At 38.8% G+C, this 27350-nt stretch overlaps 1 protein-coding gene across 1 annotated transcript; it reads right to left on the minus strand.

The window, feature by feature from the left end:
- Window positions 1–47: 47 nt before the first annotated feature.
- Window positions 48–27350, minus strand: rprd2a (regulation of nuclear pre-mRNA domain containing 2a). The gene is made up of 10 exons (XM_057354004.1): window positions 27133–27350; window positions 8142–8271; window positions 6269–6402; window positions 5623–5681; window positions 5391–5517; window positions 5113–5288; window positions 2773–3127; window positions 2443–2670; window positions 2044–2232; window positions 48–1731 (listed from the first exon to the last, which is right to left on the minus strand). The coding sequence occupies exons 1-10, from the start codon at window positions 27323–27325 to the stop codon at window positions 50–52; spliced, it is 3273 nt and encodes a 1090-aa protein (XP_057209987.1). The 5' UTR covers window positions 27326–27350; the 3' UTR covers window positions 48–49.

Below are 27350 nucleotides of genomic sequence, written 5' to 3' on the forward strand. Positions count from 1 at the left end.
ATGCACTAAACAACAACAGCTGAGCTTAGGAATTGCGATAAGAGATACTTCAGTAACGTGGAGGCAGGTAAGGTCTTTTAGGAGGATAGAAGGGTCCACCAGCTCTTGGAGGTCCTCCGAAAGGCGGGCCGGGTCGCTTGCCTCTGGGGAACGGTGGCTCATGGACGTACGGGACTGGTGGTGGCCGACGCAGGGGCCTTGGAGGTGGATAGTGCCCTGGGTGAGGGTGAAGTAAACGGACAGGGTGTGGCGGTCGAGGCCTGTGCTCTAGGTGAGGAGGAGGAACCCTCTGCTCTGGGTAGTGAGGTGGTATGTCTTCGGGGTAGTACTCATGCGCACGAGGAGAAACTGGGTACGCGTCATAATGTGGTGGAGATGGACTGCGGGGAGGATGGTCATAGAACGGGTCGAAGTACGGATTGTCAGGTACAGGTCGAGGAGGGCTTAAACCTTCATGGTAGCCCCTTACTGGAGGTGGAGAGCCAAGGCGGCGATGGGGTGGGTGCTGCAGAGGAGCTCTCGGTGGATGTTGGTGGTTGTAATCAACTGGAGCATTCTGTGGGATTTTAGGAACGTGGTGTGGTGCCGGAGCAAAGCGTGACAGTCCATCCCCATGTGGATGGAAAGGTTCCACTTGAGCCAAGTGTTCACCATATTCAGAGTTTTCTTGAATGTACGATTTGTCAGCACCACCAACTTCTGCTTGACTGTAAGGTTCTTCCAATGGAACATGAGGACCGCCTGCCCTCGAAGAAGAAACAGGAGCTATGAAGTCTTGAGGGGGAGGTGGGAGCTTTGGAATCGGTGGGAGGGGTGTGGTGAAGAAGCTAGGTGCATTGAGATCCTGCCCTAGTTCTTTAACACGGTACGGCTCAGCTCCATACCTCCCAGAGCTTGCCGACACTTGCTGCTCTTGACTATCTCGATATGGGTCAACGTACAAGCTCCTCATCGGCAGTTCTGAATTTGGTCCCATATTTACAGGGTTATGCCTTAGCTCTTGATGTTTTTGACCAGGTCTTGTTGTGGCTTCGCCATTGTTGCTTGAAGATTGTTGATTGCTGGGATTTGAAGTGGAAAGCATAGCTTTGATGAGTTGATGACGTTTAGCTTCTGCCTCCGCAAGAGAGGGCACAGAGTCCTTTTTTGGTTGCCTGACATTCTGGGGAAACTCTGCACCGCTTTGTAGTCTTGGATCGGTTTGAGAATTTGTGTCTTGCCAGGACGTAAGGGGAAGTGTTGATTTAGCATCTGCAGACAAATATGGACCCTGCTGACACATCAACTGCTCTGGTCTCGGAACGTCCATAATTTCATCCTGGGTAGGCGTAGAGCCAGCCTCATCCCTTACTGGGGTCCCAACAAGGTTGTCTGAACTTGCTATGGGGCTGTCAACAGTCCCCTTAGGCAATGTCAGAACAGACGGGAAGCCCAAATTAAAGCCTTTCAGTGCTGGGTTTCCTTGGAGAAAGTTGTCGATTTTGGAGTCCAGGGTACAGTTGAGAGAAGAGCTAGGATTTACTTTCTCATTCACTGTATCCGACTTTGAATATTTGGGAGTCACGCATGCATGAGAGACAGGATCTGTAGCCAATTGCATAGCAGGAGTTGGTGTGACTTTAGGAGATTCATGGGCGTGTGATGCAAGAGGGGTAAGGGGTGACTTATCCGAATCTGACGTTGAAGGTGTGGGAGTCTTTGCAGCCTGGTTGCTTAGTAAAGAGGTCAGACCTGGGGCAAAAATTATAGAAAGATAAAGATAGGAAGTAGGAACGCAAGGGTCAGGAGATTTATTAGGTAATGTCATTTTTCCTCTTTAAATCACTTACAACTAATCTTTACTAACATGTAGCAATAAAAATGCACCCTAAGAGATTTTTCTACCATCTGAACAGAACAATCTTAAATCTTATTGAGTCTGCAGGTGACTTGCTTGCTAAACCACACTGACAGTGTTGGTACTGTACTCTTTGGTAACGTCATCATTCAATTTTAAACACAATTCTTTTGTTTCAGAAAAGATCTTGCTATCCCATTTCTCACCCTGAAGACCACCATGGGGTTGTGTTTTGGACAGGACACTGAGCAGGGTGTTGGGGTTGATGTCGACCCTGGAAAGGATGTTGGCCAGAGGGTTGGCTGGTGGGGCGACTGCTACGGGAGTTTTTAGAGTTGAGCTTGGAGTGGACGGCACACTTGGTGAAGACCGAGAAACAGGACTGACTCCCACAGCTGCAAAGGAAAAAAGAAATGTTTGAACTCAACATTATGCAGCATGCTTCTAGTCTCCTTTGTACTTAGTTATTTGGACACAAAGGAAAGAGAAGACTTAGTTGGAAGACTCAAAGCACAATCCAGATTCAAACCTGCAGCTCCCACATGACATGCAATTTCACCCCATGTACAATGTGATGTAGATCAATACTATCTACACAATCTCACCTGAATTCTTCATAACATTTGTGAGTGTGCTGAGGATGGAGCTGATCTTGCCTAGATCAACGCCAGTGATGTTCACAGGAAGTGACTGTGTTGCTGAGGAAACAGGCGGTGGTGGGGTTGTGACCTGCTTGGTTTGCGCCGCCTCTTTAGTAGGTGGTGAGGTTTCTGTGACGTTCTTAGGGGCAATTGGCTGTTTGGACAAAACAGACGGGGCCGCACGTTCCTCTACTGTAGGACACAAACATACATGCTTAACTACCCACTTTCCAAAATCATTAAAAACCCACTTTACTTCTACAATGTATTCAGAATAAAAAGTATATTTCGTACCTATGATGGCCAGTGTTTCTGCCTCTTCTACATCTGAGAGATCCATATCTTCTACATCTCGGTTGTCCGTTTCTCCCATAGAAATGTTTGGTTTTGGGGAACCCCCAACAGATGAGAGGGGGCTGGGAGCATCAATCAAAGCAATCATGTCGTCCTCTATTTCCTGCCCATCCAGGTCTGGGTCCGGGTCACCAGTGGTACCCAGGGTATGGAAGGGTGACTCTGAACCGGTGGGTGAAGGGGCATCTTCAATGGGGGAGGGGACGGGCGAGTCATTCGGATCGGGTTGCATAGCTTTCAGTGCATCGAGTTTGCGCTTGAGGTGCGACACTCGGTTTGCAAACGTCTCATAGGCCTGGAAAGTAAAGATTTGAAAAGACGTTACACCATAATAACTACATTTTATCAAAAAAAGTTGCATTTGTAAAAGCACTTTATTAAGGAATGAGCAATATACTAAATATTTACAATATTTTTGATTCTATTTTGATGGCAATACAGAATTAGCCAACATTATGAGTATCACAATGATACTAATAAGCGTTTTTTTTCATTGGCCATTAAGTCTCCAAAGGACAGTAGGCCAGTTTTATATTCAATTTGGTTACAGAACAGAATAAAATGTAAACTTAGATTTAGAAAAATAAGAGTTAACATATCTGGTTACTTAATCTGAAAAAGACAAACTTGGCCCGCAGTGCATTAAACTGTGTTCCGTTCAAAACATGAGCTTCACTCGTCTGGTGTTGTTTTTTACAAATCCAATTGCAGAACAGGCCAGCTGAAACCACTAAAGACATTAAAGGAGCATCAATTCTGAAAAAGGCTATACGACGCTGGTTTCAAATATAAAGACATGTTTCATGATGCTAATAATGACAGGTCTGCTAGAAGACCTCATTGCTGCTGCGAGTGAGGAGCTGTTGTTGAAGACAATGAAAAAAATTAGATTTCATAAAGTGCTTTTTGGAAATATACCATTTTACTTATTTCCTCCAAAGCTATTTTATTTGAAATGACCCTTCTCAACTTTCATTTCAATCTCCCAGTGTGAAAAATTCCATTTCGCACTGCGATTTAGTTGTAATGGTCTCGTGATGGTCTCTGATCTTTGTAATGTTTTATCCTCTTTTTTTAAAGTGCCATGCATCAGGTTATTACACACGTCATTATACTGATGTTCTATTTTAAGAACGAAAAAATAATGCAACCAAGCTTCTTCCTAGTGTTGTCAAAAGTCCCGGTACTTCGGGTCCAAGTCGGTACCTAAAAATAAAAAAGTTGTCGGTACCTAATTTTCACAAGACCCGGTAGCACCGACGTACCGGGTCAACCGGGTACTGATACTCTGTCTGACAGGTTGTCAGTCGGAAACTTTTTATAGACACAATAAGACGTGATGAGCGGATAAGCGCGGCTCCGATCCACAAGAGATGCGCACAGAAATACTTCAGATTAAAGTCATATCACAAAGAAAACGAATGGAGTTTTGTGGTGAAAGGAGGAAACATCCGGATTTATTTGAACAAGTTCAAGCGGTAAGTTTCAAATTCTGTTGCGTTTGCATTATGAATGTTGTATCATATGTTAAGTTAAAGGTTACATTAAATTAAACGTCCCTGTTTGCGTGTTAATTTGTTAGCGCCAATGCTAATCCAGTCAAGTGTCTTTATTAACCATTTAATGCTTTTATAACTGTAATGGGGTAAAATTAATGGGAGGACAGGATGGGGTTTACAGTACCTATTTTATATAGGCCTATCTGAAATCTATGTGCTAGAAAACTAGCATACTAACTGTATGACTAGCAATGTGTATGTCTTGGATAGATAACTCTTATTAGGTTTAAAAAGCCACATTTAAACTAAAGAAAAATATATCTGTTGCATTTATTATTTTAATATACAGTTACCTTAATATAAGTAATCTTGTGTAAATGCAACATAAAAACTGATGTTTGTTTTAATATTGCATATGCATGTTTGTTCAGTCAGTTGACTTACTGAAGTTTATTCTATTTGTCTTATACAGCAGCAGACTGAGGGGATGTTCATCAGCATGAAAGACCCCAGTGAGCACACAACCGTTTCAGCAACAATTAACTTGTATACTTCATGTATACAAAATGGCATTGCTTTCTATACATTTATATTAACAATGAGCTTTATTAATAAAATTGTGTTTCAATTAGCATGTACTGGTGTTTTGCTTTGGTATCGAAATTGGTACCGAGAACATTGGAATTTTACTGGTATTGGTACCGACTACTGAAATGTTGGTACCGTGACAAGACTACTTCTTCCTCTTGCTTAGTTGATCACCAATTACAAAAACACTTACTTTAGCAACAATCTTGACCTCTTTATATTGCATCTCGTAGAATATGTCGGCATTCTCCAGAGCTTCCATCAGGGGTGAGCCTTTTTTGACCTCGCCGTCCAGGAAGGAAACAAAGTCCTGAAGCTTTGTGCTCCCGTCTTCAAAATCTTTGGAGAACCTTTTACCTCCAGCCTTGTCTGAGGTCCGAGATGCATAATAAATGAAAACAAACAAAATTTATCTAATACACAATCTAATACACGTTCAGAATTTTAAAAGCGTCTTTGTTTTTGTTTGACCTTTCAGTTTCTTTAGGGCTTCTGTACTGCATACATCCACTCTCATGGCAGCCAGCTGTTTCTCCTTAAGATCAATCTCATCCATCGACTTCCTGTACTTGGAAAGATGCTCGATAAAAGCTGATGGCTTCATGGGGAAATACAAAACACATAAACAGTAGGTTTCAGATTGGCCCAACTTAACGGGTCCAAATAACAATTCCACTATGAATGTGAAATATGGACTATTTACCACAAACTCAGCCACAATCTTGGATTTCAGGGCAGCTTTGGAATTGACAGGAGCTGAAACTAAAAGGAGATATTGGTGAAAATCACATTAAAAGTTTTAAAGGGGTGGTGCAACGGTGTGTCATGCATTCTGACTTCTTAACAATGTTAAAATGCTGTCTTCTCATGCTTAACATGGTCAACTTGTCAAAAAACGATTTGTGCGCATTACGTAGTATTTCTGTGCTCGCTACACTCCCCCAGCGATCGTACAGGTTTCAGAAAGTTTTTTTCGAACATATAAAACTGTTTTGCAACTATTTTCCTTAGTCCCTTATTGGACAATTCTCCCGGAAAAGCACGAGGCAGCAAGGAGAGCAGGAGAAGGAGCATGCGCAGACGTCACTTTTACTTGCGTGCAGGAGAGAGAGAGAGAGAGAGCATACGTTCGCAAAGTTCAGGTGTTTGTTTGTTCACTGCATTTGGGTGATGAATGATTTACCATTTACTGAATCCACTGAACTCAACCAAATATTCTTTAAATCTCTTTTTTGTGTTTCAAAGGCGGCAAAAAGGAACACGGGTTTGTAATGATACAAGTATGATAAGTAAATGGCATAATTTTTATTTTTTACTACTACTGTGCAACTCCTTAATGCAATTCTGACCTTTTGCTGGTTCTTCTTTCCAAACTAGGCCGCTTTTCAGCTTACGGATGAACTCCTCTGAATACACACTTCTGTCTTCCCAAATGGTCAGGATCCGTTCCACAGATTTGGTCACCTTACTGTCCTTTAGAGCACTGTAAGGAGAAATGAGAAGTTAATTAATAACCACCCATTTTAAATGAATCATTTACTGGTCAAAACTGGTCATAACAAACAACGAAACAAACAAACACAGCAGTAAATGTTTCATAAACCACCACGCAAAAATACTCCACTAATCCACAAACTGTTTAGTACTACCTGTACAAATAAATCGCATAAAGTTAGTTTACTCAGTATGTTTCACTTTCTTAAATTAGGTCAAAGTTTTAAAAAAATTATACTTGACTAATAAAGATTTATGTCTGTTTTTCGGTGTTGTCTCTGTGAAAACAACACAAAACCACGACAAAAAGCACAGCCTATATATTTGCTTAGTTAGTGGCATGTAGCTTAGCATCAAAACAGAACAGACTACAACGTACACTCCATTCCACACATTAAGCTATCATGGAGAGTTAAATGCGTTGGATATTAAATAAAAATGTATAGGAATGCAAACGTATTATTATACAGTGTATGTGTCTCTGTCTCGTTCACCTCACACACGACATAGCCACACAGCTCTCATGCTGGGATAAGAGTGACAGAGTGCAGGGGGAAACAGCGTCTTGTTTGTAAGTTAACAAAAACAACACATATCTGAGGCAGAGCCTGTCACGGGATTTGTCACTGTTTGTGAGGTAAAATGTTTTTTGTTTGTTTTAATTATTTTGTGTCCCCAGTTTTAGTTACCGCTGGGCTGCGAGATATGACACCTGACGGAACTGTTTGAATAAGACTTTGCTGCATGTCGGAGTGTAAACTGTTACACACAACACAACCTCAAGTTAAAAAGGGAATGATTATTGGTTATTTCACTGTCTGTCAGATGCTGGCTTTGAGTTAGGGCTGCTCGATTATGACAAAAATCATAATCACGATTATTTTGGCCAATATTGAGATCCCGATTATTTAACATGATTACTCACTAAGTTTTAAAACAACATAGAAAAATAAAAAAACTTCGCTTTTAAACTGTGAATTCAACTGAAAAATAAATGTAAAGAAATTGCACAGCTGAACAACTGTAAAAGAAGGGGGTGCGCTGTGGATTTATACCACAAGAAAAGAGATGATCCTTGCAAAATGGAATGCGGCACAATAATCGTTTTACGTCGATTATTATGTATTTGTAATTGTTGAAGTCCAAAATTGACGATTACAATTATTTTCGATTAATTGCACAGCCCTACTTTGAGTGTTAGATTTTGTTCGGCGCCGTGCAGGCCAAACGGCGCGTGGCACCGGGGGAGCATTTTTAAAGCCGTCTACTTGTTCTCGCGGTGATTTGGTGTCGTGTGGGGAGCCGCGTGGGGTCGAGTGAAGCCATCTTCGTAAGGAACAAAATGCTAATGCGTAACGTGACCGAACCTGAGAATCTATCGGCCAAACGATTTATCGGAGTTTAAAATGACATTACAATGACAAAACTCAGCACAATATCCTCACAGGTAGCTTACGACACACATTACATAAGAGACGGCAAAACAAAACAAACTGAAAAACAGCAGACCACGATTTCACAGACACTGTTAGAAAGCTGATGCTGATCTGAGAACAGTCAGGTGAGACTCATGAAAGTGAAAGTGTGATGTGAAGTGAGGCCAAGCATGGTGTTCCATACTCGGAATTTGTGCTCTGCATTTAACCCATCCAAGTGCACACACACACAGCAGTGAGTAACACACACACCGTGAACACACATCCAGAGCAGTGAGCGGTCTAGTCTTACCTGATGAGTTTGATGGATTCCGGCAGAACATCAGTAAAGGTGGTGCGGTACACAATGGCATTTTTCCTTTTACAGTTCTGAATGACATCATTAGCTAGATAGAAGAGATTGAGCCTGTGGGATTCATCCGCTAGAAAAGAAACAAAACGTTTTATTAAAAAAAATCCTCATTTCATCACAATTCATAAATTTTAATACTGGTCTATTTGCAATTGTGTGTGCCACTAATGTTAGTAATGGGAAATTTATATTGCAGTATCATTTTAAATCTACTATACTGTGCCTAAATGAAAATCTGTATAGATTCTATATAGTGCATTTCGATCAGACCTTTATCTGCATTTCGTAACTCTTCTCGGTAAAAAAAATCCAAGTAAGCTATTGAACAAGTACATAAAATATAAGACCCATAGCACAATATGATTTTTACTTTGATCTGTCAGGTGTGATTACATGGGAAATGTTAGTTTGACATCATTTGATTCAACCCACAGAAAGTAAACTGCAATTTTATGTTCGAAAAAGAGAAACAAAAAGTTACAGATTGCAGTTTTAACTTTAATGTTTTTTATACCACGGCATGAGCAACGATCTTTATGTTGCATATTCACAACACTAATCAAGACAAACAAATTAAGGCAACATAGAGCATCATTTCAAACTGAAGCTTTCTAGATCCACTTGTTCAAAATCTGACAATGCAGCTTTGCATCAAAACTTTGACCCTGTCCATGAGAGTAGGGTTACAAAATTTCGGGAATTTTCAAGGCTGGAAATCTTTCCATGGGAATTAACGGGAAAATATGGGAATTAACGGAAAAATATGGGAATTAACGGGAATATATGGGAATTAATGGGAATAAACAGGAAATTTACAAAATTGCAGATTACCATATAACAGGAAATTTAAATGTAGTTGAATAAAAATCTTGCACATTAATCTTGGTTAAAACAACCAGATTTAATGCAATTTCAGTTGAATTTCTAGTCTACACTGCACAATTATCAATCACATCCCCAGAGCACACTGCTTAAGCCAATATCACATAGAATCCGAAATTTGCGTCCAAAATTTTCGCACATTAAAAAATAAATACGACCTCACGGTGTGTCAACCACATTAACACACTGCCTCCGATATTTTCGTCTGTCATAAAAAAATTTGGACTGGGTTTGATTTTCTGCGTTTTTCGCATCCGTAGCAAGGATTTTGAAAGGTGTTTTGACAATTCAGACATCGTACAAACCAGCACCAAATACAAAAACTACATACATGCGCCTACATGTGCTGTGCATTCTTCCATAATATAACAGATAATTTATTGAATCCTGCACGCAAAATAATGTAAAAAATGTCCACAAATATTACACAAATTTATGTTTAAAACCATGTGCTGTAAGCTATTGTGCAAATTATACCATTGTAAAAACAAATACACTGACTGAGTAGATATTTAGGTGAGATCATAAAAAAGACCATCCCACCACCACAAACAATCCCTTAGTAACCTGCGTGGGAAATCCCCATCTTCCAGACTACAGTTCTACATTTGAGTTCAAAGATTACGTCCATTCAAATAAGTTTTGATATTACTTGGTTAAATATATTTTATCTATGGTATTAAAGTTTAACTAGCAAATACCAAAATGTGTTTATTCAGTAGCTAGCCAGCCAGTAAATCAGATATGTTAAATGTAAGCAAGCACTATTTCAGGCTAGCTAACACAAGCTGTGATTAGGGCTGTCACGATTACTAAATAATCGTCTCATCGCGATTGTTTGACCTCATGGCGATGGTTTCAGATCATCGCAATTATTGCACATCTCTATAGAAGACACTATGGGGAGCTGTAGTGCATCTGCATCTGCATATTGCATATTTTATTGTATATATTGTAACTAAAGCATGGTAATACTTGTAAAATGTACCACCACAACACAATCACTTAAAAAAAACGAATGCATATACCATAAAAATAACCTGCAGTACAATTTAATATTATTTCAGTGTGAAAACTAGTCTACCAAAATCTCATTAACATAGAAGTAAACTTTTATTGTAGTCTTGCAAGTGAGAAAAAAAACAGACTAGAAGCTTTCCTATGACTGATAGCATTTTAATGGTGGCTTCAATTCACTCCTGATCAATTTACTTAATTTACAAGTATTTGGCGGTTGTATTATTGACAGGTAAAAGCCTAAACCTTAAGTATGATGACCCAATTTTTTCCTATGTATTTCTAAGAAAAAGAACATAGTCTTTATATTCAGAACAATATGGTCGTTTCAAAGCTGAATAAAAAATGTATGAGAATTAAAAGTCAAAGCTCTAAAACAGACAATTAATTGTCATAATCGCAATGATTTATTAGACAATTAATCGTCAGCCAAATTTCATAATCGTGACAGCTCTAGAGACAGATGATCTGTTTTTGAAGAGGTTTGCCTGTGAATGTATTTAAAATAACGTAATGTGAACTTGCAATTGCTATACTGTACTTGTGGTACAGTCAGTTCAGCTGCTGTTCAGCCGCGCACTCCCAAAGCGCTGCTGGCAGCACGACCTGCCGTTAATACTAGTGCATGAAGGTTGAAACCTGTCCGTTTAGCGCGTGTTTGCATAGAAAACCCGTGGGAAATTAGGACCGTGGGATGGAGAATCATGTTGTCTATGAATGGCCGGCCGGTCACTGTAGCTCACAGCACGGCACGCACATACTTTGTGCAGTTATTAACGTTCTGTACAGTAATGAAAACAGGTCACACCACAACGAAATCTGCACTCGCACAAATGCTCCCAAATATATTTTGAGGTTGCACAGGTTAAATTTAGGGAGCATAATTTCGAGCCCAGCACTCTATCATGCCAATTGCGTGAGGAAATAGTGCCACGAGATCTCGTCACACCCCTAGTTTTTACATTTGATTACTAAAACACTTAACGAATGGGTGTCATTTGCTGAATGTCAAAATCAAACTTCTTTTCCCCCTCCAACACCAAATGTAATAGCTGACCAATACACATACACATTTGAATAGTTAAACGTCTATCTCAGAAATCTATCAAAAAAATTAAATGGAAGATTAGAGCTGGGTCACTGTATTTTTAGGGATTTGGACGGTTTCACGTTTTTTCACGTTTTTCAACTGTTTTTAATGTGCATAACAAATGTCCAAAATATGAACAATACAAAAATTTTGAGTTGTACTCATTAGGCATGTGCTGTGAGGACATTTTCCCACCATTTATTTGAACAAAACGTATTATTACATTATTATTAACAAAACAAATAGCATAAAAAATGGCTGTTAACACAAATAAACCATTTTCATGATTTACTTTGAAACGGATGTAAGTTTGTGGTTCATTATTATTTTTAATAAATGTCAATGATCGAGCTGTTTCACTGTCGTCACGTGACTCTCGCTGCTGGCTGTAAATCGCGATGTAAACAAATATAAGGAGCCTGCAAGCTTGTGCTGTACAGAGCAGATGCGACTGACTTTATAAGCATGCGTATGTATAGAGAAGACAAGTCTGACTTTATAGCTGCGCAGCTGTGTACATGTAGAAAAGGCACACGTGCCTGAGTTTCTCTGCTCGCGCTATACAGAGCAGACCCACGTGACTGCGTAACTGCGCAGCTCGAGCCGTATAAAAAAGATGCACGTGACTTTTACGTTGCTGAATCACCCCTACCGGTCTGTGTTTTTCAATTCCAACCGTGTCCGTAATTCGGTGTACCGTTACATCGCCCAGCACTAGATGCATTTTTGTAACAGGGCTGAGTTTTAAGCATTAAATTAACAAATTCATGAAATAAAGCCACATGCCGAACATGCTAATGACATGAAGACATTTTGTAAACAAATTGTAGTGATTTGCCATTTTTTAAATAAATTAAAATAAACAAATACTTTTCAACAATAAATAATTTAGGTAACAGGATTGTGTGTTGAGATTGACCCTCTCCATTCATAGCTACAATATCATAAAATATACAAAAAGAAAATGAGCAAACTGGATTGAAAACGCTCACCCTGCTCCGCGAGCGGCGCGAAAACAACACTAGAACCCATTATAAACAGACATTCTGTGACCAGTGGATGCAGTGCGAAGAGACGCAACAAATGCCTTGTTCTAGAGCTGGGCGATATGTTCTAAAAAAAATCCCCGTTTACGATTTAAATAGATTTTTCTGTTTGAGGAGCTGCAGTAAATTGGTCGTACTGCAACCTTTGCTAGCAACATACTTCAAACACACTTTGCAGCGGGGTTTAAAGATTTTATGGGAGAGTACATTTTGACACATCCGTTTTAATATAAACTGCATTTTTTTAATACAATTGTATTAATATTATACTTTTAACACAATAAAAATGGAGAAATTTGACATTTTAAAACAATAAATGATTCCTTTAGTTTTTTGTAACAGAATCTAATCTTTTTACCAATTACCATTATAATGTGAAGTTCTACAATAACTCTACAATTATTATATGCATAACAGTAGTCAAGTTACAAACTAAGCAGAGCTTTAAAAATGATATATGGTACACAATCATTTTAATGAAAACAACTGGCTTTGTGGCAGTGGGTGTGTACATGTCAACAGGCTTGAAATGCGCTTCAGGACATGGGCTAGAGAAAACTACATCCGCTGCTAAAATTCCGATTTATAAACGCTACATCATCGGACAAAATCGCAATACAGTACATCTACATTAAAGAGTGGCTATATGCTGTTTGCCCTTTCTCAACAATGTGTTGCTGTATTACGAACGCTTCTTTGATTTTAAATGCAAGTGACGGTTAAATACGAGAGGTCGAAGGCTCGCGCACACACATGGAGCTCATCGGAAGAGAGAGTGCATGCGCTCCACTCACACCAAACAAGTCAGGAAGGAGAGAAGACGCGCAAGCGCTGCTTATCAACTAGTTATTTGATCACAGATACTGTCATTAGCACGGATGGATACAAAAAATGTGACGCCAAATATACTTGGGCGGATTCTTATTTTTGTCATGAAATATTGCAGCGTTTATAGCAGATAACTTATCAATGTGGGTCATTTTCTTTTTAAAATGCATGTACCCTCATAATCTTTAGTTAAAATCTGAAAATGCACTTTCGCCCTGAAATGACTATCCATGTCAAATGAAGTAAACTAGACGGCTTGGCCGAAGCATCCGTTAATTTCTCCCCTTCAACTGTCAGTCTGCTGCCAATTTCATTTCAAAATGCAACCGCTGTTTTTACACATCCAATCAATTTGCAGGGAAAAACGCAAGTCACGCCCACTAATTTTATACTTTGAAATTTCTTTTCACTCTTTTAGCTCCTCTCCCCCTCTCAACAACAACTTTTCACCACATGACGTCAGCAACAAAAAAGAGGTAGGACTATACAGACTGTCCAATGGCCAAGCATTTTTAGCCCTCCCCTCCAGGCCCAATTTACAACAAACTGGGAAAGGCAAAATAAAGCCATAAAGCCTACATTTTTTTTCAAATTTCAGAAGCCGTTTCACTCGGATATACGTCACGATACGGAAAAGAAGTCAATAGTGACTTCCGTTTCATGGTGACTTTAATACAGATAATGCCATTTTCGACAGCAGAAACTTCGGTGCATCCCTGAGCTCACCACTTTATTGCACGTATAGTTGCGGGGAAATTCAGCGGCGCATAACATTATTCTCGCGCACAACATGAAGAAACACACAGTCATACGTTCAAACACAACATGGCTCTAAATTGAACTGAATTTAAAATTATATAATTTGAAAGCCGAAAATCCTCAGGTACTCGTGCCCATTCCTACATAGAGGTTTATTATTTCAGGTTTTATTTCAGAAAGCAACCGTTACATTTGAAGGCAAGAATGAAACTACAATGATTGTCTTAAGAGAAACAAATGTTAATTTGATATCAAATGAGACAACCACAATGACGTATGCGCCCGAAAAATGCGACCTCCAGAGGACGCAACCAAATCCTGACCAGGACCCTAGCTTTAGAAGGCCAAGATGATGAAACTTTCTGCTCTAAATTTGTCTTGTGGAACATTTTAAGGTTTTCAGAGGTGAGGATGTGTTAGGGTAACAGGACTGAGAAAAAACCTTGGGACACGATTACAAATGTGTAATATATCTAAAATATGATGCATTTTTTAGAAAAACAACAGAAGCCAAGAATGCTACACTGGTCTCTTCATGCGATCATTCTTTGGATGATCGGAGGTAAACTTAGAATGTTAAAAAATAGTTTAAAAGCCTTTTATTCACTGGGCGTACTGTATTACTACGCGTTTCGGCTTACACAGCCTTCTTCAGGATATACATCCATTGTTCAAACAAGTCTTCTTGAACAAAAATCACAGACAGCTGGATAATCAGTGGGAGTGGCTAAGGGACAACTCTTTGAATGAAAAAAGAATATATAAAAAAACCTTTTTACACACCTCATGTATAAGTAATGATTAGGGATGTAACGATTCACAGTGAGCCGGTTGAAAATCGGTTAAAATATGTGACGATTCAAGTCGGCTGAAATGTTCAACGAATCACGATTCATGTTTTGAACAGCAGGGGCCGCTGTGTTAAATGCAAACTCGCTTTACATGCGCAGTAGTGGCGAACAACATATTGTAGCAATCAGTTTCAATTATGGCGACAACTAGTGTGGATGTTGATATTGAGGAAGCCCCATCATCATTCAAATCAGAGGTGTGGCTGCATTTTGGCTTTCCGAAGACTAAAAATGCCAGAGGTGAGGTGCAAACAGAAGAAAACAAAACTGTGTGCAAACACTGCAAGAAGACGTCTACATACACTAACAGCACAATGAATATGATGCAGCACGTAAACCGTCACCACAGTGAAAAGCTCAAGGCACAGCCATCTGTACGCAAAAAGCTATTAACGGGCCAAACCACATTGACCGGAAGATTTGCAGTCCCACTGACTGCGACGAGTGCGAGAGCTGCGGAGATCACACGGAGCATCGGTGTTTTCATGGCAAAAGATTTGAGGCCATTTTCTGTTGTAGAAAATGAAGGATTTCGGCTACTGGACGCTATCTAGAACAGCAAGCGGCTGTGACAGCGACTCTCCTGAGCAACGACGTTCGGCGAAATGTACGTGACATCGATGCTTTGGATGGCTCAGACATCCGTGATGCGGAGGACATAGTGACGCTTCTTAAGCCACTAAAAACGGCCACCACTGTGCTGTGTGACGAAAAAAATCCAACGATGTCTCTCATTGTGCCCTTTAAGCATATGATCGAGCAAAACATGGCACCCAACGAAGAAGACTCCCTCACTGTGAGTAACACGAAGAGAGCTATACTGAACAACCTTTCAGACAGATACAGGTTAGAGCACAACCACCTGCTGGAGTGCACTGCCTTAGACCCCAGATTCCGGGCTCTTCCACATCTTGAGAAAACCCAGCGTGAAGATGTATTCCACAGACTAAAAGAGAAAGCTGTGCTGTTGCAGAACCAGGTATTGTTTCTTTTCCTCTCTCCAATTTTGAATATGGATTTTTAATAATTGTTTGATTATTATTACATATTTAAAATTGCATTTTTATCTCTGTAACTAAGTGTATTGTAATACAGATTATACAAAAATATTAAATATTATATTGCTTATAACCATTTGAAAGTCATGTCACTATTGTACTATATCAGTCTTTTTATTTCTTGTATTACTCTGTGCAGAATGAGGGTGAAGAAGGTGCCAGTGGCCACCCCCCTGCAGCAGAGGAGCCTCCGGACCAGACAGGTAGCGCAGGAGCTGAGCAGCAGACACCACCTCCTCCCAAGAAAACTGCATTTGAGGATCTTCTTGGACGGACTTTCGATGAGCCAGTTGCAGCTGCACAGCCTATCAGTCAGATTGATGCAGAAATGAATAAATACAGAACTGAAACATCCATTTCCCTCAACAGCTGCCCACTCAAGTGGTGGAAAGAGAATGCTAGGCTGTACCCACTGTTCTCTGGTCTAGCAAAAGCATATCTCTCCACACCAGCCACCTCAGTCCCTAGTGAAAGGGTTTTTTCGTCAGCAGAGGACATTGTAAATAGGGATGCACCGAATCTAACATTCTTGGCCGAAGCCGAAGCCGAACATGATGTGAAACACTTGGCCGAAGGCCGAATAATACCGAACACCGAATATGGTTTTTGCATTTCTTCTATTTATTAAGCTATTTTTTCACTATTGCACAAACTGAATAGTCAAAATTTGCTTTTAAAAATTTGTCTTGCTTTTCAATAAAATACAATACAACTTAATATAAAATTGAGCAAAACAAAATACATTAAAACAAAAAATGTAATAGCCTATATTAATTAGGCCTATAACTGACTGGTAAAAGAATGTAATGTAAGTTACTCTGTACCCCTACAACAAAACAGTTCATTAAAAAGTGTCATTCCACATTAGGCCTATAAACTAAAAATACGAATAAACTAAAACTGTTGGATTATTATAGGCTACGTTGCAAAATGATTGTAAGAAAAAAAAACATCGAACGCAAGCTATTCTGACTGATGCTGACTGACAACCATATCAGTTCACGTCTCTCCTGCAAACTCCGCCCACAAAAGCTGACTGTTCTCTGGTGCACTCGTGGCCGGGATGCACAGAACATACTTTGACAAGTTGTTTAGTACAGGGAACTGTGTGCGCGCGACCACTGTATGATGTCAAAGGATGTCGCGAGCGGCGGGGCTACTGTCAGACAGCCCGCTCCCGTCTGAAATAGCCACAAGTTACCGACCGGTAAAGACGCTTTCATTCGGAAATTTACTTCCGTGCGGCAAGTCCCGTGCTGTGTCTTTCTCTGACACCTTAAAATGCTCCACACACACACTGCCAAAATGTTTGCGGCATTAATAAAGCGCACGTCTCTCTCTCGCTCTCTCTCTCTCTCTCTCTCTCTCGCGCTCTCTCTCTCTCTCTCTGCGCTGGTTGCTAGTTGATCGTTTCTCGAGTCATGTTCGGTAAAATTATTCGGCCATTTCACATATTCGGCCGAATACCGAACATGCGTTTTTTGCTATTTTCGGCCGAATATATTCGGTGGCCGAACATTCGGTGCATCCCTAATTGTAAATGTGCAGAGCTCTCAGCTTATGCCAGAAAACTTGGATATGCTGATATTTCTAAAAAAAAAACATGTAAAAAAATCCAAGTTAGGTTAATTTGTATTAAGAGACTTCTTTTATTTGTGCTAGGAAAAGCACAGTCTGTTTATATAAAAGACAATAGACTTCTTTTAATTTGTATAATTCATTTTTTATTTAATTTTTGAATTTAAAATTGCAATTTAGTTTTTTTATATTTGATATAAAAGGCATTTTTATTTTACAAAGAAATGTGCAGTTTTTTGGAGAAATAATAAAGGGCACTTGTTCATTACTAATTTGTCAACTCATTTTGTTAAAAACGAATTGTGAATCGTGACCAATCGTACTGTGAGATCAGTATCGTGAATCGCATCGCGAGTTGAGTGAATCGTTACATCCCTAGTAACGATACTTCGTATTACGATATTTTGCAATGCAAAAATGTTACGATGCGCATCGTAGACAGATGGGGATATTTTACGATATGATGTTCAATTCTATTCATTGAGCGGTCAAGACGCTACCTACTCTTTGCCAGCGCGTCACGTGTGCTTATCTCACATATGCTGTAGAGAGTAGTCTCTGGGAGAAGGGGAAGCACAAGACACAATCTGTGTCTACACGTGGTTTACAATGCATCTTATTTTCCTTCAAAATCGCCGGTAAAACACATCAAACTTGAAGAGTGACTGCTGGTGAGTCACCCCGAAACTCATTACAAAGGCAAGCACAAACGTTTTTATATGCCAATGTTAATTTATCCGCTAACGTCCACTAATGTGAAATGCAACAAAGTAAACCAAAAGAAACCAGTGATGTACCGATTAGAGAAGTGATGAAGTGAGTCGTACTGTACATTAAAAGATTGAATGACATGCTAAAGATCGAACCAAGTATGTGATTTGCATGATTGAAGAAATGTAATACAGTTTAATTTGTCTTTTTGAAAGATATTTCTCATTCATTAATGTCTCAAGCAAAGACAGTGCAGCTTCGAAGATACGTGAGCCAATGGCGTTTGAGTGTGAGCTCTGTCAGAGCGTTTGTTATTGGTTGAATGTACTGAATGACTACGCCTTTCACTGAACGAACGAGTCAATTGAGTCAAAATGAACTGGTACATGTCGTTCATGGTCTAATATTTTCTGTGTTGCAACAATGCACGTCCAGTAGTTACTGAACTTTTCTGAAAAATAAAGGTAATGACCTGGTTTAATTTAATTCGAAGGTCAAGTAAATTATGTCAAAACAGTATGGAACATTTAATTACAGCAATTAAATTAGTTAAAACAGTTAGATTTTAGTATGCTAAATATAATGTACATTTCGTCGACTAACACTAAAATGATGGAGATGACTAAAATATGACAAACTTTTTTTTTGTGACAAACCTGCAGTACAGAAGGTTCAGTTAAGCCTTAAAATGTTAAAATTCTTTATTAAGCTGTATGTGCAACAAAAAAGTTACTGAAATTGTTAATATTTTGAAAATAAATTTTATTTGAATTTCAGTTTCATTTTTTAAATTTTGTTAAAAATACCGCCATGCGTATCGTGAACCCAGCTTTGAGAAATGTACCGAACTGTGAGCCGAGTGTATCGTTACACCCCTTCTCATGTATAATCTGCATGTACTTGTACAAATAGTAAAATATAACAAAAAAGGTAAAAGATCTACTTCCTCAACTCCAGGAGACTTATTCCCCCAAGTATATAAATCCAAAAAAGTTTCTTGTTTTAGTCTATTTCCCCCTCTTATTTAACATGGGGGAGAGATCTCACAAGCATGACTAATAGGGATGTAACGATTCACCGTGAGCCGGTTGAAAATCGGTTATAATGAGCGACATTCAAATCGGTTGAGGCTTGAACTGAATCGCAATACATTTTTTGAACAGCAGGGGCCGCTATTTTCACTGCAAACCTAAACGTGGATGCTGATATTTCTTAAATGCAAAAAAAATCCAAGAAAAGCACAGACAGTATTAGTTTGTTTATATTAAAGAGACTTTTTCTATTATTAATTTGTTATAAAATTGCAGTTTAGTTTTGTTATTTTAAATAAAACATTATTTTATCATACAAAGAAATGTGAAGCATTTAAGAAATAATGCAAGGGACGTTGTTCATTTCTAATTGGTTCCAACTCATTTTTTCAAAATAAATCGTGAGTAAATCGTGAATAAATCGCATCGTGAGATCAGAATCGTGAATCGCATCGCATCGTGAGCTGAGTGAATCGTTACATCCCTAATGACTAACTTCATTATAATCACAACATGTTTCTTGTAGTCGTACGAATAGCATATGTTCAGACACTCTTAAATGAGCCATGAATTAAAACCACAATTTTAACCCGAGAATTTGTTATATAAGAGGGAATTGTATTCAAGCGAACATCCTGTAAGTGTCAGAACTGAAAACACCCTTGTTACTGAAAAAACAACCGCTACTGACACCAGGCCCAGCGAACGGCAGGTCTTGGAATGCACCTATCTATTGATAGGTTGAACTCCGCCTCCAAAGAAGAATATCAATGACTACTTCTCTAGCCCCGCCCACTGGTTTGCGCATGACAATTCTGAAGTAACACAAGTTGAGCGGGACCTAATAGAGCTAGCAAGCAATAAACATAAACATCCCGTTAAAGATCGCAAAATATTGTGCAGTCAGTGCTTGGTTGTGGAAGAACACAATCGCTGCATTACCTTCCTTCTGATTCCGACATTAGTAATGCATGGTTGAAGTTTATTTTTAAAGACGTTTCAGCTCACGTGGATACAACAAGTGTTTGTTCGATTCATTTCACAACGGCTTCCTTTGTGAACAAGGCACAGTTCAACAGTGGATTTGCAGAGAGATTAAAATTAAAAAGCAGTGCAGTGTCGTCAATATTGGATTTGATAGGAATGGCGCAGCAATCTTATGCGAGTAAAAAAAATTGTACTATGCGTCACTTGCTTTGTTAGAGATTGCTTGATATGCCCTGAGCACTATTCGCACGGGATTAGTATTACTTGGAGACCTCTAGCCATTTGTAATAATTGCAGAGGTTGTCTGTGATCTAAATCCCGTGTGAATCAGAATCTCTGTGATTTGGCGGGCTCTTATATATTTTTCAAGGTTTTATCCACTGTTTGTGAATAATGGAGGCTGTTTTGAAGTGTTTTGGTATTATTTCGGGAGCTGGGTCATATCCATAAGTTACCGACAGTCTCCCGTTTGTTTGTTTATCATCGAAACTCTCGTAACATTTGAGATTCATGATCGCGGTGATCTTCTGTCCGGTTCGCGATCACAGGTCTCAAATGCTGACAGGTACGGTCATATATCATTAAACACCATACAACTATAGGCTATACAAACTATACGCAAAGCCTTGCCATCACATCTGGGAAATAAGTCAGTAAATTTGAGTAAATCAGAGGCTTCACTTATCCCGTGCGAATGCGTCACATGAAATACAGATGTGGGGAAGTAATTTATAAATCACAGGACGTCTCCAGATCATACTAATACCGTGTAAATGGTGCTAATGTGTAACCTAACATTACGTCTCTAACCAAATTCATAGAAGGCTCCAACTAAGTTTACTACGCAAACTGCCATCCAATCAAAGCAGTGGGCATTTACTTCCAACTCTTCAATGCGGCACGCCCATTAAAACCGAGCGTTTGTAGAGACGGTCTCAAAACCCGGGTAGAAAATAGCCTATTACTTATTGATTGTGATGTTTTTGAATGTAAAAACCACGCGAACATCATAAGTAGACCTCATACAACGGTATAAAACAATAAACAAGCCCAGTTCATGAGACCTTTAAACATAATTTCCTTTTTGTTTGACCAATATAGAAATGTCCACACTCTCATTCTAACCTACATACGAGGAATTACAATTAATAAAGGACGTGCTGTTCAAGTCTCACCTGCACTCGCACGCTCACAACACCCGGGTGATGAAAGCATAAATGACTGGTCATATTACAGCATACCTCAATCCTATTGAAATTTGTCTACGTTATTTGATTTGTTTTAGGTATTAAATGTGTATCAATCGACAAACATACATTAGCTGAACTTTGTCAGTCTGTTTTACGCATTATAATTCCTAACGAACCATATTATAAATGTGGCGTCAGATTTAAGATAATTTTTTTACCGAGAACCGTTACACCCCTATGTGCACTCTATAAAAAATGGTGCTATATAGCAGAGTCTTGCACGCGGGTGGGCACCTGACCACTAATATTTGATGTAACAGGTGGAATAATTATTCATGTGTCATTTGCGGTTCGGGTGCGGGTCGGGAAATAATACGCAGGGCGGAATGCGGATCCAGTAGTCAAGACTATTTCGACTCACCTCAGCTGATACGAAGCTGCTTTTACACGGCCCTGTGCTCATTTGTGTTCAAGCTCTGTTTGAAGAGCTTGTTTCTAATTGCAGCGCACTTTGCAGCGTTGAGTATAGTAGCCAATCGCGTGCAACTGATGGACAGCTATAGTGAGGACTCGATACTCTTATCACAATTTAAATAAACATTTAAGCTCATCATGCTCCTGGTCCCTTTTCCGCATTAAGGATTATTTAGCCTTGATGGCAGCTTAGCCTTTATCGGCTTTGGTATAATTTTTTATTTTACAGAAAAAAGCTAAGAGAAACTATTATTAATATCACATGAACAATATAGGCCATTTAAAAAAACATTTCATAAATCAAAACACATTTCTACATCACTAATCAAATATAGAATAGGCCTACTATTAGCTAACAATATTTTAGTGGATTCACTCTTGGTTGTCTGTCCCGAAATGCTGCCATACTGAGTTTCTACAAATGTTTAAAAATGCATTAACCAGGAATTCCTAATATTTTGTTGCTTGTTGCATGAGAAAATAAATGGTTTTGTCTACATCATGTAGCTGTAATGCGGGTGTGGTTCGGAACCATATACAGAACCATATTTTGGTGCTTCGCTGGTTCTTCAGAGTTTCTTTGGGATGACTAAGGTGCTATGTAGAACCGTTTAAGAACCAAAGAGTCACTTAACAGGTTCTTTATACGGAAGCGGTGCTATATAGCACCTCAGTCAATCACTGAAGAACCTCTGGAGAACCTCTGGAGAACCAGTGAAGCACCAAGATAGGGTTCTATATAGCACTTAAAGTGGTTCCCAGATTACGAGCCAGGAATCACTTTTAGTGCTATAAAGCACCATTTTATTTAAAGTGTGGGGATACATAACAAATGCTATGTTCAGTTTTTATTCATGTTTAAAATTTTATATTTTAAGTTTGCAGTTAGCTTAATGTTTAAGGCACTTTGTTTAAGAATAAAATGTATTTTAACGTTAATATTTATGCATTTTTACACATATAATGGCCTGGGGAGAGAAATGGCCCCTATTCGGTGTAGACATATGCCCGGTTAACTGAAAATATATATCACGTGATTTATGCACAATTTGTGAGTGAAGTACGGTAAAATGCTGCTGCATCCGAAAGCCAGAGGGCGCTCTCGTGCAGAAACTCCAAATACGCACTGCAGAAGAAGACCATAACACACGTAGTAGTAGGAAATGCCTAAGGACATGTTTTTATCACTGATCCTCAAGCCTCCTCAGGTATTTTTATGATAATAAAGTATATTTATAATGATCATGTTTGACGGGTGTTGCTTTTTCAAATGCACGTTATAAGCGACTCAAACTCGCACTGCTTTTAGATCGAGCAGCATTTCTACTGATCCCAGAGCCGTGCTTCACGGACAAGCTACGCATCAATAAAATAAACGATACCTTGCATTATCGCAACCAGCTCGGTTTCAGCAGGATTTGGTGGTAACCGCGGTTAACCGGGCACATGTCTAATTCGGTACAATGACCAACGAATAGTTTGTCCAAGTTGCATAACCAAACCTGCATGCACGTGTGCCTCAATCTACAACCATAAACGTCCAGTATAAAATGTGATAGTGACACAGCAGTCTCTGTACCTCAATTATCTTGTGGTCATACCTTAAACAAGCAACAATAAAAACAGGAAATTCTGACCAGACTAAACTATTAGTGACTTCAAGCAACTTGTAATAAAAACTCCCCTTATAAGTGCAGTCTTAAATACAAATAACGTTCATAATGCCTACATGTGTATTTGAAGTCCTTCATCACAGCATTCACAAACCAAGCCAGCTAAAGTGAAAAAAAGTATTTGAAAACACCCTGTGCTCTGCAATCACTTCTAGACCATTTTGCCAAACGCAAACAACACAGGTCCAAAAACACTACACAAACATTGGAAGAAAATAAAACCAACGGTACATTTATGACTTAATCAGAATGTTAAACACACATGATCTTTAAGACTAAATTATATATTGGCGCTGTTGGGCGGAATCCTCGTATCTATAAAAAAACATTATTTTTCAGGAAGTTAAAAAACTGCATATTTTTTGAGTTATTAAACATTGTATCGTTAAAGTTGGTATTATACCTTATATTGCTATCATATACTGTTGTGTACCAACATTAACACAACATTTCCCCAAAACCATGTTTAATCGGAGATACAAGGTTTATAACCTGGGAGCAGGGAGATACGAGATTACACTGTCATTGACAAGAATGGTACGGACACAGACGTCGCTGCTGCCAGCAGTGCTCATCAAAGTCTGCGATCGCGTTGAGCCTTTTGACAAGAGACGAGGCTTTAAGAGCTAATGAAAGCTAATGATTGTGGTTACATACATCTTCCTAAACTCTATTTTAAACGTTAGAGCTATGAGTGATGCAATACCAAAATAAAACGTTAAACAGGCTGTCTAATATAGGCGGAAATTAATCTGCACGCAAATAAAGTCGGTGGTCGTGTTGAGCCTCTTGACAAGAGAAAAGGCTTCAATTGTTAACCAAAGCTAACGACTGTGGTTACATACATCTTCCTAAACTATATTTTAAAGGTTTAAGAACTATAAGTGATGTAATACAAAAAACGATGAGCTGACTAGGCTGTCTAATAGGCAGAAATTAGCCGAATCTGCTCGCAAACTTACCTTCGTGGCTCACAGACTTCCTTCTGCACCGAAGCATTACAGCTATCGATTTTTAACAAAACAGACCTACTCAAATGTATCTAACCTAACTATTTTCACTCGTTATTGTCTAAAAAAACTTTCAATCAGGAGACGTAATGCCGAGAAGCTACCGCGGAGTTAAGAAGAGGTGGAGTTACGAGACTTCTCAGACAGTTGAAGTGTCCAATGGAGTTAAGAGATTTGCTCTCCAGCTATTTTCAACACTTTAGATTGGTTAATAATTTGTAAAAATAACAGACTCACATGGGGACTGACCAATAGCATTGATTTGTGAAAAAATATTAAATTGACAAAATTTGGACATAGGAGGTTTCCGCACGACAGCGACAATATGTGAAATAAGAAAAATAACTAAAACTGGCAGTGCTTCAGGACCATTGTTTAACTATAGGCCTAATACTTGTTTAATTATATTAAAGGAACAGATAATTTACTCATCCTGTTGTCATTTTAAACCTGTGTGACTTTGTTTCTATATGCAGAACACAAAATAAGATGCTTTGAAAAATGTTAGTAACAAAAAACATTGGTCCCTATTGACTTCTTTTGTATAGACACAAAACCAATGCCAGTCAATGGGGACAGACAGTTTTCTGTATATTTTTCAAAATATCTTCTTTTGTGTTCTGCAGAAGAAAGAAAGTCATACAGGTTTGGAAGGACAACAGGGTGAGTAAATGATGACAGAATTTACATTTGAAGGTGAACCATTCCTCTAAAGTGGACTTTGGACTGTTACCCCGAACTATAAACATATTTCTATTTTTGAATGCTAAAATAATTCACAGAGGCTACCAGCATTTTCCATACATTGCAAGCCCACAGCAACCTCATTCAGTATTTTTGCACAACATTACATTAATATTTTGCTTAATTCGCTTGTTTAATTGGGACAAAAAATGATAATCCTGGACTGTTATATTTCAGCAAACATTACTTAAACATATCACATAGTAACTCTGAACATGTAGAACTTCAGAGGTCTTGAAGACAGCCTTAATTGTAGATTAATGTTGCTTTATCTTAATTTATTTGTTAAAATGCACGCAATCATCAATCACACTGATGCTTATGAACAGCCACATTAAAATTTACATATGCAGATACAATAGATTATTTGACTTTTTGTCTTTTTTTGGTCTATTCATCTTCTGTCAAAAGGTTCGCCCACAAAACGTTATAATAAACCAAATACAATCTGTAGACATAAAGTTTGGTTTACAAAAACACACAGTCAAACAATGCATTTAACAATGCTGGGTACCGCTCTTTTACATTGTATATGATCAATGCAACAACATCATGCAGTAAACATGTCAGAATTTGACAAATCCATGCTATAATCTAAAATAAATAATCAATACAGTGCAAATGTATTCCCTACAGATTATCTGATTATCAGATATCCCTCATATAAAACACCCAGAAAAGTGTTACCAAAAATATGCCCGTACTAAATTGTGGAAGAAAAAACTACCAACCTTAAAGCTAAGCACAGCTAGTAAATAAACCTAGCTTTACCATAAATTAACTTCCCTTCTCTCTGTAGACAAAATTATATAATCTTAAATACAATGAAACTACATCTTTTGGCACTTTTATTACATGGACTTCATCTTTTTATAAGATGATACACTGCAGATATACACACATAACATTAACCCAAATATTTAAAAAACTGATCCAAATCTTTTACAGGGTTTCTTGTAAGTAAAAGGATGAAAAAAATCTCAAATTGTTCCGATACTGATATGTATTTAAAAAAGTCAACAGTAAAGGACAACAATGATTTGAAGTCATAAAACAGCATTTTCTATGTTCAAGAACACCTGTGCAGATTCTGTTGTTATGCACAAATTGTTTCACCAAGAATTGTAGCATGCATGCCATGTAACAATTATATTTTCCACTTATACCACAGGGATGTTGAATGCTTCAATCTGATTGGTTGACAAACGTTCTTTGGGTGTTCTGTTCATTAACTTTCGTTTAATTTCCCGTCGTCAATTATTCCTAACATAATAACACATACATCCAAAAGATTCCACATACAACAGCAATGTATAGGTGACAGTGTATAGGTTAATGCAAAACTGCCCCCTGTAAAGGGTAAGGTGCAACTATGCCATCAAAACCCATAAAAATACAAAAAAGCTTTTAGAATAGCTTTTTTGTGTGTGATCTCTGCGTGAACGCGTTAGAACTGAACACAGTGCCAACAGGCATCCATAAATACCGACATTTAAGTTCTCTTTATGTTCTCCTTAAAAACCAGCACACACTTGGACTACTGTAAACAAAAACTGCACATCCAGACAGCCAGATGTCCAAGCAAATACACACAAATCCAATTAACACCAGTAAACTCCTGAAACTCATGTCAGACAGCAATCCACAGCTCAAGTATTAGAAATTGCAGTTTAACTTACAGCACACAACCAATGATCTTGACATGCATTTGCATCCTAAAGCATCAACAAATGCAAAGACAAACTGGATAATGCCAGGTCAATAACCTTATTCTCCGGTTGTACAGGAATACCCTTCTCATGGGGACAGATTAGCAGTTTGCTAACAAAACATAACTGTCGAGTTCACTGAAGAAGAAAGACTAAAGTTACCCATTTATGAGAATCTTTAAAATACACAATCACACAAAAATCACACGGCCGCTTTGTAGTCCCAAGTGACGCAGATTTTTTATAACAGGTGTCTGACGACAGATTAGCATGCTAACGTGCTAAACACTCACATTTGCGCATCCACTTTAGCCAGAACCGTACGATCGCGCTGTGATATTTCTTGTTCTCGATGCACCAGACGGATAGTCCTTGGATAGACTCCATGGTGTTGTTAACAGTCTGGAAACGACGGTCTAAAGTGGACTCCAAAGCCGGCGATGAGCCACTATTGCGGCCGCTAGCGCCTGCACTTCCAGCCGCCATTTTTGCAACGATGCAGCTGCTGCTG

The sequence above is a fragment of the Triplophysa rosa genome, linkage group LG16 (assembly GCF_024868665.1).
Source record: "Triplophysa rosa linkage group LG16, Trosa_1v2, whole genome shotgun sequence".
Taxonomy (NCBI): Eukaryota; Metazoa; Chordata; class Actinopteri; order Cypriniformes; family Nemacheilidae; genus Triplophysa; species Triplophysa rosa.